Here is a 19,183-nt window from a genome sequence, read left to right as displayed (position 1 = left end):
TTATTGCTGTCATTAATTTATTAATGCGATTTTATTCTGTCACCTTTCATCAACTTGTTTTATGGCTCAATAATTGCAATGCTAAACGTGCAGGCAGCGATAACCTGGCATACGTCATTGGGATTAATAATAGTACTAGTTAATTAGGACCTTAAACATGATTAGCTAATTACGCGATTTGCTTTCAAAAAGGGTAAATGTCGGTGGAGCACCATTGAAATATTAATGTAATGTAAGTTAGACACCCATTCAGAGTGTTTAGTTAAATGTCAAATTCAAAGTTTGAATACTCGCCATTATCTTTTATTCTATATATGTAGTATTTAGTTTAATTTTTATTTTGTTAACCTCTCTTATTGTGTAAGTTTGTTGGACAATGCGTGTGTGGAATGGATTTATGGTAGTTTGGGAATAATTAGATACTAAACCAACTTTACCTAAGATGGCCCCAACGTAGATAAAAATAAAATGTTGTTTCTCATCACATTTTAGTATTTATTGCAATTTATTTATTTCGTGTACCCTTTTTATTGTGTAATTTTCCTAAGTTGGACTCACATTTTTGTAATTATTTAAACAAGTAAAAATGTAATTATTCTTTAAAATTGTTGCAATAATATATTCATAATTATTTGACGACTATAAAGTTAGACAAAACACATCTAGAGGTCCTTATAATAATAACATTTTATTTCATTAGGTCATTTTACAAATTCTTTGATTCATTAGGTCTTGTACTAACACATTTTGTTTCATTAGATCTTTTGACATTTTTTTGTGTCTTTAGATCCTTATACTATTGCATTTTTATTTAAGAAGTTTTTATACTTATAATTTTAATTTGGTTGGATCTTTATTTAACAGAGTTCATAACTTAATTAAAATTTTCTTGTTCCACTTACTATTTATTTTGAAATTAATTCAGTTGCAATACTAACACAATAATAATTTTAAAATGCTAAATTTATTTTGAAATTATTTATATCTCAATAATTCTTGAGCTTATATTGCAGCTGAATTATTTCTAAAATAAATACAGAAAAAAAAGAAAAATAGATAAATGTAACTAATACAAGAAAAGTTTATTAAATTTTAAAAGCCGTTAAAATTCAATTCATGGGTGAGGAGAAGCGAAGGCTCTGGAAAGATGATTAAGAAATCTCAATTGCGGAAGAAGATGAACAATGCTTGCTTCTTAAATTCGGTTAACTTTGTAATTAAATAGGCTCCATTCCCATAGTGAAACCTAATTTTGTTCTTAACTAAGGAAGAAACTTAACACCAACTGCGAGCTAATATAGGTATGTGTTTTATCATGATCCATCTACTATGGGGGTGTTCGGTTTGCAAGATTGTATGCGAGATTAAATTTGTATTGTGTTTGGTTCATGAGATTTAAACCTACAACTCAATCCTAGATGGATAATCATGGGATAATTAGTCATACCTAATCCCCTATGACTAAAATAATCTCACAATTCAATCCTAAATTACATCTTGGTATTATTTTATATTGGCAACTGAACATCACCTACATGTATCAAATGTATATATAAATTTATAGAAAAACACGTCTATAAGTCCTTATACTATAGAGATTTCTTTAAGGGTCTCTTCATTTCAATTGATCTTTCTTGTTTATGTGTAAATTCTTAAAAATCTCTTTAACTCTATTGATTATTCTTATTATTCCTCAATTAATCAGCATTAATTGTACAATGAAATTGAAGATTAATCGAAAACATTTATTCTATTGTTATTCATTTTTATCTTATTTTATTTTATCATAATATTCACTAGAGTGTTTCTGTTATTTATCATAAAACTTCCATGTATATAGATATAGATGTCATGTTTTCATCTCATCGACCTATATATACTTGTGCGTGTGAGAGAGACATATATAGGTGTAACAAAAATATTTTGTGATAATTTAAGGTGTATCAATATCAAAATTTAGTTACACGTATAGATGTCAAATTTGTTAAATGTAACAAGTTTACTTGCATTTAACGTGTGACAAAGAGTTCTAAATAGATGTGTGGATGTAGAAATTTTGTAACAAGTTTACTTGCATTAAAATGATGGAGTATCACTACTAGAGTTTGTTGCGGCGCGTGTATGGTGCGGATTTACGGTAGTTTGAGATTAAATAGATATTAAGCCAAAAAATTCTAAGTGGTACCTACATATATAAAGAAAATATCGTTTCTCATCATTATAAAATAATAAAAAAACCAAATCAAATAGTAGCAACCAACAAATACTTATGTTTGTCAAAATTTAGAATAAGTTAGTATTTTTTATGGACGTGGTATATTTTTATCTAAAATTACTAGAAATGTTACAGCAATAAAATAATTTGTGCAAATTTAATGGTAATTACGTGCTTCTCTCGCCTCTTGGTTTTGTTAAATTTTTTTTATTGGATAAAAGGGTTTTGTTCATAATTTGATCATGGATTTGTATTTGTTAGAACGTGTAGAATCTTATTAGTTGTTATGTTATGAATCGAGGAAGGTTACCTTTTAACAATATGCAACTCTTGATACTTTCCAGATATAGTTAAAATTTCAAAATACCGAAAACTGGAACCTTCTTTGACCAACTATAACGATATTATAAATCAGTCCTAATGGTTCATAAAAACATATCCTATCTAACAAACATGATATAAAATTATAAGTACCATATTTTTTAAGATTCGAGAGATCGATTTCTCCAAGTGACTCGAGCGGACATGAATTAAAAGCTTATTGAAATTAGAAATAAATGTTATAATTTCGTTTGATACATAAAAATATTATAGAATAATAAGAATGAGATAGCATTAGTTTGATAATTGTTGGTCATATTTAATTTAAGCTCATACGTATAAATTCCTAAAAGTACATATTGTCAAATGATTCAACGCTAATTTTGGGCAAATCCTTTATTGTCAAATGTCAATCTAACCATATTTTTGGCGAATAGTGAAATTACAATAAAATTATTATCTTTGGTCAAAAGTAGGTTATATTAGGTCACATATATAATTTTTTACAATTTATTGAAGTTTACCAACTCGAACTTTATAATCTAGCTTTTGGATCCTATTTTGGAGATTGTTATTGTTAAGGTGTTTGCTACTTTTGTCAAACTTTCATACTTGTCTCTTTTTTAGGGACCAGACCAGAGGCTTAACATATTTTTGTTCTCAATTTATTAAATTAGAAAAGTGATTACATTTTTTATTCATTCGACTCATATAGTATGATATGCGCCGAAACAAGCACGCCACAAGTTTGATAATACGACTATGAGAACACGAATTGAATTACGATGGGTTGATGAAACTACTCAAATAAACAAATGAAAACGAAACCGCAAACGTCTTTCTCTTGCGAGACTGCAGAAAGACTTTTGTCCAAAGCTACAACTCTCGTAATACTCCATTTCTCCATAACTAATAAGCATGTTTTTTTCATTTTGGGTTATCCATAAAAATAGTTTCTTTATATTTTTGTAAGTTTCTAACTCTAATTAGTTTGGCCTTTGATAGGGTCCTCGATTTAGTGAATCTCGCTGAAGATCATCTCCAGTATCTTTTATTTTATTTAATTTAGTATCTTTTATTTTAGTTAGTTATCTTATTTATTGTAATCTTTTTATTTAATTATCTTGCTTGAGGGTTTAGAATTCTATAAATAATAGAATTCTTTAGTATTTTGATTCATTGAGAAATAAAGTATAAACTTATTCTCATTCTCGGTTCTGGCGGAAATCGCCCTCTAGCACCTCAACTAGGGTTTATTTGTTCTTCGTCTTGCTACAAATTGTTGGTGATTCAATGAAAGCACCAGTTGATAAACCCTTGATCTATCGGACTAGAGCACCAACAATTACCAACGATTTTTAGTGAGACGAAGCAAAAGATAAACCCTAGTTGAGGTGCTAGGGGGCGATTTCCGCCAGAACCGTGAATGAGAATAAGTTTATACTTTATTTCTCAATGAATCAAAATACTAAAGAATTCTAAACCCTAAACCCATCTTGCTAATCAAGCAAGATAATTAATTAAAAAAGATTACAATAAATAAGGATAACTAACTAAAATAAAAGATACTAAATCAAATAAAATAAAAGAGACTGGAGATGATCTTCAGCGAGATTCACTAAATCGAGGACCCTATCAGCCTCATTCTCCATTAATGATATTACAATTATTTTATCTCTATTTTTCTCATGTGTTACCAATTTTACTTTAAAATTTGTATAGTCTACTACCAAGATTGTTGATAGTGAATGGAGGGGGTACTTTTCAGACATACACAAGACTATTGACTAGGAGTACTAACTAAAATGGATTTTAAAAGTAAACCTAATCCAAAAAGATCATGAATCAAATCTAAATGATAATAACAACTAAATGAAATAAAGCGAAATACTCCTAACTACTCATGCCGTCTACGCGTCTCTTGCATACTTGGCTGGCTCGCGTGTTGATTGTACGCCACCACCACATAGTTTACACATCGATAAGTATGGCATGGGTGGCGTTTGACATGAATACACTCACTGGTTGTCTGCAAGGCTAAAATAAGGGAAATGGCCCCCACATGTGAACCATATATATAAGAAGTCAAGCTTTGCTACATAGAAGGCCAAATATTACCCCTTACTTATTCTTTATAGATTCATTTTATGAATTACTACCTTTGTCCTTGGTAATTAATCTAAAATAAACAAGATTGTAATAAAAATGACCAACTGGGACGGCATGATTATTTGCCAGAGACAACCCAACTAGAAATGGACTGTTAATTAAGGTAAAATCACATGAAATGGAGTTCTCATGTCGTAAATGTTTTCTGACACTGATTCTTTTTCTTGTTTTATTTTCAACATGTTTGATGTATCATGACTTCATGAGTCGGTGTTGGACTGTAGACAATTCTTTGTATTTGAATCGTCTTTTTGAAAGCAAACTGAAAAGTTGATAGATGAATACGATCAATTATGTACATATAATAACGTTTGGAAAAGGAAAAAATAAAATAAAAAATTTGTGGTCGTGAACTCGAATCGTGCATGAACTTCATGTCGCTATGTTGGATTTGGATTTGGTATGAGGAGATTCTTTGAATTTCTCTACATTATATTGAGTACTCAGCTACATCGCCTTTGTTATCTTTTTGGAGTGGTATCCAATTTTGGCCTTTCTTCACTTGAAAAGTATAGGCTCCACCCTTGTATGTAATGGACCAATCAAGACTTTAAAGTGATTTGATCATTCATCTTATGCAACAAGCCGGTTACACCACTCAAGCTGTCTCAATTCAGTTCCAATTTAAAATAGGCTGTATATTTTGTGGACTATAACTTTTTATATCAAATTTGGAAGAAAAAAACATTGTATTGTTGTAGATTTTTTTTATGTTATGGCAATTCTGTAATTGCTATCTTCTGTCTATTGGAGAAAAACAAAATTGTCAAATACTAACATGATTTTAGTGACATCAAGAGATGGTGTCAGAAAATTTGTTACATATCTACACATATGTAACAAAATATTTAGTCATATCGATCCAACATGTATATACATACTTTTATCGCATATAAAACTGTCAGTGGTTCATACTGCCTTTGTATTGTGTGACACAAATTAATGCACACTTATTTCTGTTCTCTTTTCAACATAATTTTCTTATCCTTTATCCTCATTATATGTACATATTTACAAATTTATTGAAGATTATCTAATACTCCCTCCACCATAATAAGAGTAATATTTTGTCATTTTGGTTCATCCCACAATAAGAGTCATATTTCACTTTACCATAAATGGTAAGCAGACCTCACATTCAACCAACTTATGCAACCCACTTTTCTTTACATTTCTTAAACTCGTATCATGACCAAATAGGACTCCTATTATGAGACCGAGAGAGTATTTCTTATGTACAATGAAGTCTACCTAATAATATAGGATTATAGGTACTTCTCCACTAAAAATGTAGTATATACTTAGTAATCCGTATTTGTTAAATCTCGTCTCAGCAGTCTAGTATGGAGTATTTAATTTATGGGACAAAGGGATAATTTAACTAAATTTCATTTACTTAAAAATTAATACACCTTTAACTATCACTAAAGTTGATAACATACTTTTACTTCTATGATATGTATAATAATTACTAATGACATGATGTCACAATTTTTATTTTTTAGAGTCGATGTTATTGGAAAAATGAAAAATCATTGTATTTGGAACATTTCGTTGTAATGGCAATAGCCTAGCAAGGTAAATTCCTATTCATATGCAATCATTTGACAACTATACAAATAACACTATATATAAGATGTAAATCACACTTTAAAAATCAAATATAATTGAATTGTAATTACAATTCTACATAATTGAATTTGAAGGAATTGAATTATAATTTCATTCCAAATATTTTGTTCGGTAAAAATATATATAAAATCGAATTTGAAGAAATTGATATAAAGTGTGTGGGCAGTGCGTGTAGTTTGTGAATGTGCCTAATTTTATAGCTATTTGGAATTTCAATGATATATTTTTTATATGGAATTCAAATTGTGAAATTGAGATCAATTTCAAATCCAAATATTTTGTGATATCAAACATTGAATTTGGAATTAATAAAGATTCAAGGCTCTAGTTCCAATTCCAATTCCACATACCTGATTTCATGATACCGAACCGAGCCTGAAATTCAAAATCAAAATCTTGGATCTAAAAAATGCTCGGTTCACCCCCAGCTATCCAGGAGCAATTGATGCTTGAGAGAGATCCACATGGAAATGTCCAGGTACATTTATTGCTTAATGCTTAAGCCGTAAGGTACCATATTATGGCAGTGGTGCAAATGTATGTTATACTTTCTTGTACACATCTAGGTTGCCAAAATTGAAACTGAAAAGATGCTTATTCAAATGGTTGAAACTGAGTTGGAGGTGAAGAAGCAAGCTTCTGCAGACAAAGGTCAATTTAAAGGGCAGTCACATTTTTTGGGGTACCTCCCATTGCTTTGTCACTATCTGGATTAAATGATTAAATTGTTACTACATTCGATGATGATACTTAAATCTCTTCTCTGATTCTGACCTCCCAGGTATGAAGGAAGATGTGGTTTACCATCTAATTTTGATGCCACATACTGCAACGCCGGGTGTACTGCTTCATAGTGGGAAAACTGGATTGATATCATCTTATCTGTATGTGCTACTGTTCTGTTTTTCATTGGTTCACAGGTTGGAAACTTGGCCGCCCCTGTGGCTGAATGGGCTGTTAGTGGGACAGCGCTGACCTCCCGTTGAAAGAAGACAAGGTTTGCCGTTTATTAACAGCACACAATTTTCTGCTGGTCATTTTTTTCTAGTATTTAACTTTGAATTAGTAACTCAAAACTTGATTCCTCCTATTTTCGTGTTGCAGGTAAGTTCAAGCCAGTAATAAAGAAGGCAATGGTTGAGCTTGAAGGTCAGAATCTTTGTACTCTCTCTTTAGAATGCTTTTTGATAGAATATGGACTCGGAGTTGGACCTGTCAGGTGCCCCATTCAAGAAATATGTGTCTATGCGGGAAGCGTGGGCTCTTAACAACCTATACATTAATCCTGGTACGCTTGTCTGAATTAGTTTTCTGCTTACCACCTTCTTAGCCCGAATTAAACATTAACATTTGTAGTTTGATGAAAAATAACTCTTATTATTGGATCACATTCCCCTTCATCTTTCTTCCTAATAATTTGTCACCTAAAATGACACAGGTCCCATCCAATTTGTGGGCCCAACAGCCGATAAAGTGAATCATGCCTTAGAGCATCTCCAATGGTAATAGGCCAGCCATATGCTAGCCACAAACTCCTCATGTCACATCATCAGCACTAAAAACTCCTCATGCCACATCATCAGGACAAGCAATAGGCTAGTCACAATAAACAAAATTATAAAAAATAAATAATTAACAATCACACAAAATACGGAATTAAATTTACGACACAAATACGGGGAAATTCAATAATAATATTTAAATTTTAAAAAATACATTAATTAAAAAAAATCTAACGACGTGCAGTCCTCCGCGGCCACAACTCTTCAATTAAATCATTTTGGAGTCGAATATGAGCATTCACTTGGCGCATGTCGGCATGTGCCTTGAGGCGGCCGACTTCATCGTGAGGTACCCCCTTTGTATCAACCGGTTTATCTCGCGGGACGTATAGGTCTCCAACTCTTCGTTCATTTGCCGTTTGTACTCCTCAGCATCACCACCACTACTACCACCCGCGTTACTCATTTCACGTTGTTGCTCCTTTACAGAAATTAAGATGAAGAGAAAACTCGTTAAAACAAGTGGTGCGAATGAAAAAGACGTGCAAATCGCGTATATATAGTGTTTCGAAAAATTAAAAAAAAATTGAGCTGGCCGATCTCTCGCCGATCGGGAGCCTGCAATGGCGGCCAACCGACCAGCGAGCGAATCGTCCAGCGCCCGAAAATCGGCGTCGGATCGCTGATTTTTTCGCCGAAATGGCGCTCGCCGGTTCCAATGGTTCGGCGAGCTGACCGGCCAGCGCCGGGAATCGGCTAGCCTGTCCGCTCGCCGCCATTGGAGATGCTCTTATTGCTCGAACTCGGATATCAAGTATAAATGTGAGTGTTGTGGCACTCTCACAAAGTTTGAAGTTTTTGTGACCTCAGCTAGTTTACCTCAATTCCCTCCACTGAATTAGTTTTGTTATAGTGTAGAGTCTAATTTTTTTTTTCTGAGACAAGTACATGAATAATTTATCTTCAACATTTACTGTACGAAAATTGTTGGGATGAAATAGAATTTTATGAATAGTTTTGGTTGTTTGGAATTATCTCGCATGTCCCTACATAGGGACACATGTATCAAACAAGTTACTTAAAGAAACAAGATGGTACCAAAACAAATCCAAATGGACTTGTTTATTGGAGGAAGTCAAAATCGAGTAAGAGCCTTTACATCATCCTATTTAATTTTTTGATCCTATTTCCAAGTGAATAATATGCCAAAGATAGAGAAACGGCGTTTCGCTAATTCCTCGAAAGTATAGTACTCCTGGTATCTGATTGCGTTTTCATAATCTTCTTCTATTAATTGTAGCTAGTATAGGAGTAAAAGACTTAAAACAATTTCAATTGCCAACTACAGAAACTTAAAAGATTCATTATTTCATGACTGCGTTGACAAATTTCTAGTTTAGTATTCCTTCCGTCCCACTTAAGATGACACACTTTGTTTGTCCCGAATAAGATGACACATTTCTGTTTTTGAAAACTTTCCCTTCAATTAATGCATTCAACCACTTTTTCTCTTCTCAATTAAATAGAGTATCAATTCTCTTTCTCTTTCCATTTAATACCTTAATCCGCCTTTTTTTCTCTTTAACTAAACACATTAACTAATCACTCCTAAAATCTCTTGTCAATTAAGAAATATGTCATTTTAGTTGGGATGGAGAGAGTACTAGTATCATAAAATGAGTAAACTTCAAATTAGGTATTCGAAAAATAAGCTTTGCAAAATTTAGAGTCTTGAATCCTTAAAAATATCAATGCAATTCTCTAGAAAATCATTAATTACATTTCAATTTTTATAGTCATTCTCGTATTGGGTTACAAAAAATTCATCCATCGTTAAACGTTAAATTCAATTTGATAACAAGTTGTTTTCCTTCCACAAAATCTTTTATAGATATTTTAAAAATATCACCCTGTACCACTTTAAATATCCCAATTCTTTTGGATTCAAATCATTTTGAAAAGAATGTTAATTGAATTATAAGGGCATCCAACAAATATACTGTTAGAAAGTTGATATGACCAACGTAATTTTATTCTAAAATGAAATGAAGATTCGCCCCAAAGTTGACAAATGGAACATTTAAAAACAAGATGGAGGTGTTATACACAGATACATGGTCACAAAAATTATCAAGTTCATTAAATTTAACGTCTAATAGAAATATAGAATCAAGAAACTGGGACCAACCTATTGTTCTAAGCAGTGGCGGAGCCAGGAATTTTGCGGTGGGGATTCTAGAAGTAGAAAAAATTTAGCTCTGCCACTGTTAATACTTAATAGTTATAGGTATCTTTCATCAAAAATAGTCGTAGGAAGACCCTTTTATGTTTTGTCTTTTTTTCATCATTTAGATTTTAGAAATAAATGAGAATCGAACTAAGCACCTCCATGCAACTAACACTAACTATGGAGTTTGATCTTATAACCGAGACGCTTGCCAATTGCGCGCTATAAAGCATTGTGATTAATATTTCTGAATATATATATTATACTTAAAATTAAAATGGTTGGGGGGCCAAGGACCCCCATGCCCCACCGTAGCTCCGCCCCTGGTTCTAAGTTCCGTTGCATAGGATCCATCAGACCTATTCTTGGCTTCCACACAACTCTCTACTATCCACCTTCTTTTGTTAATCTGATTGTGACTGTTCATTCTTTTATCATTTAACCACAATTGTTATTTCAGGTAATACATCATGTCATTTCTCATATGCATGTATGTTTGAATCCAAGGTGATGCCCGGGACTTGCAAGTCTTTCCCAAAATTAGAGTGCATTATATTATATACACTCCATATAATATAAGATGTAAGAGCATCTCCAATGGCGGACGTCCGGTCGGACGTCGCGACGGGCGACCGGGACGTCCGCCATTGTGGCGTTTAGGGTCGGATACGGACGTCCCGTGAGGACGTCGGGTGTCCTCGGACGTCGGCGCGACGGGCGGGCGGACGTCCGCCATTGTGGCGTCCAGTCGGACGTCCTGTTTTTAAATTTTTTTTTTTAAACTCTATATATACGGCTCGTCGAATTTTATTTCATTCGCACCACTTGTGTTAACATGTATGCAATTTTTTTTTTCGAATCATGTATGTTTTTTCCGACGAAGTTGTTAATTTTTCCGATGAAGTTGTTAATTTTTCCCGTAATTTTTTCGAATAATGTATGAGGTTTGGACTCGGAGGGGTTGACGTCAAATTTTATTTCCGTAAATGTAAATTGTTTTATTTGTAAATGTATGCTTTTTTTTATTGTGGGATGTCCTAGTGGGAAGGGCGGACATAGGAGGGGATGTCCTAGTGACGTGGCAGTGGGATGGGAAGTCCTAGTGACGTGGCATGAGGTGTTTTTGGGATGTCCGCCCACTGGAGATGCTCTAACAAAACCTTTACTAGCTTTTTATTATTGCGTCACACGGGGCCACCATTTACATATTATTCCTTGAACAATAAGGAAATGAATTAATGCGCGACAGATAATTCAGAATTGAACCAAAATCCCGCTTCCCTTCGCTCTAATAAATAACCCATAATCACATATCCCCTCCCTCCCCTTTATTTATTTCCATTTCGCAATCTCATTCACCTTTCCGATTTCTGGAAATGGAGGATCCTCCGCCGCTGCCTCCAATTCTAGCGCCACGCGGCAGCGGAAGAAGAAGCTGTGGCGATTCGAACTCACCGGAATTCGAATTTTGGATGGTCAGAAACCCGTCACTCCCGCCGCCGAATCTTCTATCCGCCGACGAACTCTTCTCCGGCGGCGTACTCCTCCCCCTCCACCATCTCAACCTCTCCAATGAGGCAGAGTCCGACGCATCCCAATCGGATCGAGGCCCCGACCCCGAATCCTCCGCTGTCGAATCGGCGGAATTGTCGGCCAATTCGGCGTTGACTTCGTCAAAGCGGTGGAGAGATATTTTCAGAAAAAACGATAAGAGAATTGGGGAAGATCGCATCATTAAGGAGAGGAGAGGAGATAAGAAGAGCGGTAGCGTGAGTGCATGCTCGGCAGAGCTGAACATAAACATATGGCCATTCGCGAGGAGTGGATCCGCCGGTAACGCCTCAACTCGACCGCGCGCCCCCTGCTCTCGGAGCAACTCGAAGTCGAGGAAGTGGGCAGGCAGCCCCGGTAGAGGTGGGGTCCACTTGGGAAGAAGCAGGCAGGTCCGACGGAGAGTGCCGGTTGCCGGTACCTCCAAAGCTAGGGTTCTGAATTTCAAAGTCCCCGTGTGTATGGGCTACCGGCAGCGTTTTAGCTGTAGAAGCGATGCCGCCGGTGGTAAAGGCCTACGTGGAGCTAATTTGTTTAATATCAGAAGCCTCTTCACCAAGAAACTGTATTGATCGCTTTAAAATTACTACATTTAGATTTGGCGTTTATATATCTTATTAGAGGGAATCATTTTCCCTTTATGAACTAAAGAATATTTCTTCACGCTTATTTTTCCTTCATCGTATAGTTAATTACTACTCCACTAATGTAATTTAAATTTATAGAAATAGAGTAATTCTCTCAACTTATAAGATCTGTGTGTGGGGAATTTGAGTGTGGAGTATAAATTACTCTCAAAGTGTTTGAATGACGTGAGTTGGAAAGAGAAAATATTTGACAGTTATATGTTGAAATGATAATTTATAACTGTTTTTTTTGTAAATTGATAATTGATTATAAATATCGGAGTTGGGGAATTAATATAGCGGATAGTTCTAGTGAAGTTTCTTTGTACAACTTTCTATAAATAGAAATGCTCATATTTTTTTAGAACGGATGAAAATAGAAAGTGCACATAATTTTCTTGGGACAGATCGAACAGAAGTAGTATGTTTTTATTTTTCTAAAATCAGCACATAACTTTATTATACGACCAAGATCTGTAATGGCATTTCAGCTTGTAAATGCAAAAACTATACTATATTTTAGCAAGTAAAAACATAAATTGAATTTGAATGTCACTTGAGTGAGTGGGAATTGTAAATGTTCGCAAATATTAAATGATCGAACAAATGAAGGCCCCCATATTATATTTTAAATTTAAAACTTGACTCGGGTTCTCCCTCATTCCCGTTTGAAATAGATATTCAAAATTAGTAGCACTAAGTTTTACGTGGTTTCCGACATTTATTTCATGTACACATTTGAATTCGAATAAGTCCAATTTCAAATTCATTCTCCCCATTGATATATTCAAACATGTGCATTTAAAATACCCAAGCATATTATACTAGATATATTTCATGAGTTTTTAAAAGTAGAATCGTAGTATATCGATAGCAAAATTGTGTTAAGTAAATAGTCATTACGAACTATATAAGAGTGTCCACAATAGGGGAGCCGCGGCTCCCGGCACAGGGGTGGCTGGCCGCGGCTCCATATTGCTAGCTCCACACAAAGCCGGGGGGGGGGGGGTGTCGCCCAATGGAGCGCCACACAGGTGGCCTGGCCGGGGCGTTTGGGCGCGGGGCCGCAGCGCGCTATTGTGGTGGCCGAGAGCCGATGCGCCCGCCCAACTCCAAATTTTTATTTATTTATTTATTTTAATATTTTTTGAAAATTCTTATTTATACTCCATTCCACCCATTTTTCATTTCACACAAATAACAACCCTAATTTTCACTCTCTACAATTTTTATAGTCTCAAAAACACAAGGTGGAGATGATGATTCCCCTGGCTATGGAGACTCAGGATACGACAACTTTCCACCTTCCCCTATCTATAATACAACGAAGATTTGCTTTGAATTGGTTTCTATTAAATTATGCAGTTTTTTTATTTATTTATTATAGTCCGATAATTTTTATGCTAGTTAAATTAAAATATAAGTAAAAATGAAAAAAAAAATAATTTGTGGCTTGGGCTTGTCCACTATTGTGTGAACAAGTTTTTTTGTGGCCCGGTCAAGTTTCTTGGCCTTGGCCAAGTTTGATGGCTTGGCCTTGGACTTGGGCTCCACTATTGTGGATGCTCTAAGCACTGATCAGTATAAAAATAATGATTTGAGTAAATTAATATTTTCACTCAACGGTCGAGTTTCAAATTCTGATTGGCTCCAAAGGCGCATTCTATATGGGAACGGAGGAATAATGAGTTTTATATCAACGCTTACTACTTTTAACTTAATTAATTAATTTTTGGGTTTATTCTGATTTTGTGTGTGAAATCAATGGGTTAAGATTTGAACCATTTATTTGCGATCGACTAGTACATATCAAATCTTTAGGGTGTTTGTTTTGGTCTTGTGATGATTTTGAGTTTATAAATAATAATGTTTGTCTTATCTTGAACTATATAATGGGAAATAGCTTTATGGTTGAACCTCCGAAAGTATTGAACGTCCTCATAGCTGAATATATAGTACTCGAATCTTCAGAAACATTTAATTTAGTTAGTTATATTAATTAAATTGAAACTTAAGGATAATGTTGTTGTTGGTTATTGTGATTGAATCTAGTTAATAAAAGAAGTTGCGATTGCATGGATCTATCACATCTCACAAGGCCCCCCTAACTTAAAAATGCGTATATATACAGCAATCATGCATATTACTATAAGTGTAAAGATTATAAGTATACAAATTGTTGATTGAAAATATTGTAGTGTATGAATAGGTTCAATATATAGCAGCATGAGGGTAGTATCTCTTGTCCAAATTCGGAACAACAATTTGGTGAGAAATTGAATTTAAAGAAATGGGTAGTTAATGAAAATGAAGTGTAACAGGAGCGTTGTTGGAAGATGCAGGTTTCCAGTGGCGCTTCCTTTGGTTGATGAACCAGTTGTTGATCTGCTTCTGCTCCAAACCTGTGGATTCAGCCAGTGCCATCTTCTCCGCCTCCGATGGATAAGGCCATTTGTAGTGCCTGTTCCACCAGTTGAGCAGCTGCTGCCGCCCTTGTTTAGGCAGCTTTCCGTTCTTCTTTTTCTTGGAGAATTCCTCCTTGAGATTTCCCAAACATCCTCTGTATTTTTCCAGTAGCTCCTCTTTCAATTTCTCATCTTCACCCTCTATCATAATCATCTCCCCTTCACACCAACATATACACACATTATATATCACCAATTAAGATACAAGTCCATCCATATTCCATACACATTTCTTTTCCCAACAACGCATACACATAAGCATTCTACGCCACCAAAAATTAGGTTATACTACTAATATCCTTAACAACACTTTTATTATCGTAAGTTACAAAGATAATGACTGAGGGTGAAACAGGATTAATTAATTAATTAACCTCCTATATACATAATCATTAGTGTACTTGTTTATGCATAATCATTTTAGTAATCACTTCATTTATAAATTATATCCTAGGGTTTAAACCTTGTTTGGTGACAATCTTTTTTCATGGTTTGTACAATAATGAGTAGTTGATGTATTATGAAGTGGGGTATAATTATATATATGCACTAATTTCTACACATGCTATCTTCTGACCAATAGATATTTTTGAGTACCCGGAAAATAGGAAAATAGTAACTAAAAGGGATTATAGTGGGTCAAAATATGTGAGTTGAAGTCCGCAGGGGCAGCGTAGTTGGTTCCGGATGGACAGATTTGTATGAAAATGTAGGAGTTAAACTAACGATTCCCTATATAGACACAAATTAGCTTAGAGCTTATTTCTAACTAGAAACGCATCAAAAGGCTTTGCTCAGATTAAATAAATGAAAATTGATTTAAATTAAGGCCGTGACACAAATATAATATGAAAGTTTAAAACAGGAGAGAGAGAGAGGTGTTACTGGTAGTGGTATGAGCAGAAGAATCGGAGAAGCAGAAAGTGAGGGCTTGAAAGTGGCGCTGAATTGTTGCAAAGAAAAGCTTGGCTTCTGCCAATGACTTAGAGAGTTCTTGCTCGTACTTGATCAGCATTTCACAGTAAGCCTCCATGAATTGGTCAAGCGCCGGATCTTCACTCTCCGCGCACCCACCCTGACCCCTCCTCGCCCCCGCACACGCTTCCGCTTCCTCCAGCCTCGCCGCCATTTCAGCCGGAGCTCCTACCTGCCATCAAAACGATGTCTCAATCTTGTTTTTTTTATTTCATTTTAACTAGTAGTGAAAATGATGAAAATAGAGCACCTTTTGACAGTTAACATAAGCAGTCAAGAGGCGGTGAAAGTAAGGGTGAGACATGATCTTCTCTCTTTCCATGGAAGAAGAATTGCTTCCACCGCCTTCCAGAGATTTCGGATTGGAGGAAGGAGGTGTATTGGAAACAGGTGCAGGCAACATTAGGGCAGAATATGACAAACCTAGCTACAAATAGTGACATGATCTTCTCTCTCTCTCTCTTTTGTAAAATCGTTTTCTGTACATACGCATTGGCTTAACTTATTGTTGTTATGAAGGAAGGGGCCTCCCGATTTTTATGCTGCTGCTTTTTACAGAAAATCCTAAACAAGCTCCTATGGAATTCTTACTGCTCCGTTGCTTCATTTTCTTCTTTTTACTTTTTCTGACTCCGACAAACACAACTCTGCTTCAGGTGTGCTCCATTTCTCTTCCAAGTGCTTTGCATCTGTCTCTATCACTATCTACCTAAAGGCTAAAACTCATTTTGTATTTACTACTACAATTTCATTTACTCCTATTTACTAAAGAATTCTAATCAAAATTATAGTACTAGTTGTTAGAAAGAGACCCGGAATATTCTACAAAATCAAGGAGAAGATCACGTATTGAATGAGAAGATTGCGGAGCATCTTTACCACATTATTAGAAAGATTTGATTGAGATAATATCTTACCATGTATAGTGATTATCTAGCCTATATATGATGTACTATGCCTTTGTGAATATTAAGCAATAAAATTACCCAATTCTACATGGCATCCGAGCAGGTTTGGCTCAGAAAAATATCATCATAGCCCTAGCCCCAAATACACAATTCTCGACCGAAATGGCGAGAAACCAACCACAATCAATATGACCGATGAAAATAAGGATGGAATTGAACCAATTGCCGAAAAGATCAGATCGAGCATGAGCGTTACCGTGGCCTTCAAGTTAAATTGATCAAATTACTCACTGTGGGCACGCCTAATGAAGGTGGCCATTGGCGGTAGGGGAGTCTACCGTCACATCACTGGTATCCCGACTCCACCAAGACCAGGAGAGAAGAGATACACCGATTGGGAGGAGATAAACTTGATAGTCTTCTCATGGATCATCGACAACATGGAGACGTGTATCATAGCCGATTTCGCGCATCATCAGACGGCGAAGTCCCTATGGGATACGCTCGCCGTGACCTTCGCGAGCTCAGCCGATTCGTACCTAATCAACGACCTGCGAGAGAAAGCAAGCAGAGTCATTCAGGGAGACTCAAGTTTAGAAGCCTATTGGAGTAAACTCCATGGATTATGGATGGATAGGGATGTCAATCGGGCCAACCCGTTCGGGTTCGGGCCAACCCGTTCGGGTTGTCGGGCCATCCGGGTACGGGCTATTCGGGTTATGATTTTTTCGGGTTATAAAAGTTCGACCATAACCCTAACCCTTCGGGGTTTCGGGCTAACCCACCGGGTTATTCAGGCCAATGCGTATTTTTAATTCTTTTAATATTTTCAAAAATAATACGTGTTTTAAATTTTCTTTAATTATATACATATTTTTAATTAATCATTCAACAATGAAATACATATTTTTAATTTTCTTTAATATTTTTAAAAAAGATTAAGTTATTTAAATTTAAATAACTTATTCATTACATAATTATTTACAGAATATCTATCAATAGTATGTTTATGTTTATGTATTTAAAACATAAATCAACACTTTGTTTCAAAATTCAAACATAAATCAATTCGTAGAAAATTAAATAAAATCGTGAGAGGTGCATCGTAGATGTAACAAAAATATTTTGAATTGTTAAAGAGTGAATTATCAAGATGCTAGCTAATTGGAGTAACTCTATGTTTTCTTGAATTATGATTGGTCAAATTTAATTTATTCCAGCTGTAAATAAGTCAAATAATAATTTATCTTTGTTTTAAGAATCATCAAAGTACGCATAATTCAATGACGAAGCGGCGTCAAAACACTTTGCACTATTATATTGGAAATATACTAAAAGAAAGCTTTTATATACGAGTATTTATGAATCCATGAACCACATGGTGATTTTTTTCGTGATCTTATATAGTCGGTTGGCGTATTTGGATTTTACATGGTTTTAGAGGGTTGTCTTGGATGATTTTGATTATATTTCTATATTTTGGTATGTTTATATGTTTGTTGAGAAATGATAGAAAATTGATTAGAAAATGTACACAAAATATGTGGATGTGCAGCAGCCTTGTTTGAGTCAATGTTTCTCTCGATTTTGAAGTCTGATAAACCTATAATACATATCATTATCTTCGTCTTTGAAAGTGCTTCGTGTGGATATATTGCACGCCTCAATCGAAGCTTTGTAGAGAAAGTTATGGCCGTTACAAAAACTGCTCGCTGTGCAGAAGCCTTCAACCCGACGGGCCGACCCGTAACCCGAACGGGTCAGCCCGCCTAACCCGACAACCCGAACGGGTCAGCCCGAATGGCCCGATTTTAAATTCGGGCTGCGAAATTACAACCCTAACCCTGTATTTTTATCGGGTTATTCGGGCCGGCCCGCTGGTTTGGGTTACATTGACATCCCTATGGATGGATATCGACCGACGCCCACACAAAACAGTCGACTGCTGCGATAAAGGAGTCTCACAGTATCGAAGCATCAAATCTGAATTGAGGTTATTCAAATTCCTCACCGGACTAAACGAGAGATACGATTGGGTCAGACGTGAAATCCTCAAGGAGGATCCATATCCCTCAGTTGATGAAGCGTACGAATGGGTGAAACGGGAGGCAGCTTGATTGAAAATCATGTCACCGGCGTCCAAATCACCCACCGCCGCTGCTGGAAATGACTCATCATCGGGAGTAGGGTTCGGCTTTGGAGTCAGAGAACACCGCCAGTCACAACCCCAACACCGCAGCCAACCACCGCCACCGCGCCAGAGCACCGTCCGCCGGGGAAGCACCAAACCGAATAAATCAAAACTTTGGTGCTCCCACTGTGGAATGCACAAACACACCAAAGATGCATGCTTCCAATTAATCGGATATCCCTACTGGTGGGAGGAGGAGAAGGCGGCGAAGGCGAAAATGGCGATTGGAACAGACCGTGGACGGAATCGGGACGGAACAGGGGTGGAAGGGAACCGAGAAACGGTGCAGGTCCAGGAACGGAAGCCCGAAGACGGTGGCCTCCAGACCGGCGGAGGGCGGCGTGGCGACGGCGGAGGAGGGAAGACGGCCGAGGCGATGGTGGCATCGCTCAAAATGGAAG

General features: G+C 35.9%; 2 protein-coding genes across 2 annotated transcripts; one reads left to right on the top strand and one right to left on the bottom strand.

Annotated features, from left to right (window-relative positions):
- The first annotated feature begins 11,442 nt into the window (after positions 1-11,442).
- Positions 11,443-12,189, top strand: LOC121746033. Its single transcript, XM_042139969.1, has one exon. The coding sequence runs from the start codon at positions 11,443-11,445 to the stop codon at positions 12,187-12,189; it is 747 nt and encodes a 248-aa protein (XP_041995903.1).
- Positions 12,190-14,427: 2,238 nt separating this feature from the next.
- On the bottom strand, positions 14,428-16,213 carry LOC121743576 (homeobox protein SBH1-like). The gene is made up of 3 exons (XM_042136900.1): positions 15,934-16,213; positions 15,594-15,855; positions 14,428-14,867 (listed from the first exon to the last, which is right to left on the bottom strand). Exons 1-3 carry the CDS (start codon positions 16,084-16,086, stop codon positions 14,542-14,544), a joined length of 741 nt encoding a protein of 246 aa, XP_041992834.1. The 5' UTR covers positions 16,087-16,213; the 3' UTR covers positions 14,428-14,541.
- Positions 16,214-19,183: the final 2,970 nt, after the last annotated feature.

The sequence above is a fragment of the Salvia splendens genome, chromosome 8 (assembly GCF_004379255.2).
Source record: "Salvia splendens isolate huo1 chromosome 8, SspV2, whole genome shotgun sequence".
NCBI classification, from domain to species: domain Eukaryota; kingdom Viridiplantae; phylum Streptophyta; class Magnoliopsida; order Lamiales; family Lamiaceae; genus Salvia; species Salvia splendens.
The sequence above is the reverse complement of the archived record's forward strand: the minus strand, read 5'-3'. Positions and strand labels throughout refer to the sequence as shown.

What these genes read in the sequence shown, in the direction of transcription:
- LOC121743576 (XM_042136900.1), bottom strand. Translation starts at nt 16,086, where the DNA reads ATGTTGCCTGCACCTGTTTCCAATACACCTCCTTCCTCCAATCCGAAA. An exon ending in CTTATGTTAACTGTCAAAAG is followed by an intron (nt 15,856 to 15,933) that starts GTGCTCTATTTT and finishes TTTTGATGGCAG; the next exon opens with GTAGGAGCTCCGGCTGAAAT. An exon ending in TTCTGCTCATACCACTACCA is followed by an intron (nt 14,868 to 15,593) that starts GTAACACCTCTC and finishes GTTGGTGTGAAG; the next exon opens with GGGAGATGATTATGATAGAG.
- LOC121746033 (XM_042139969.1), top strand. Translation starts at nt 11,443, where the DNA reads ATGGAGGATCCTCCGCCGCTGCCTCCAATTCTAGCGCCACGCGGCAGC.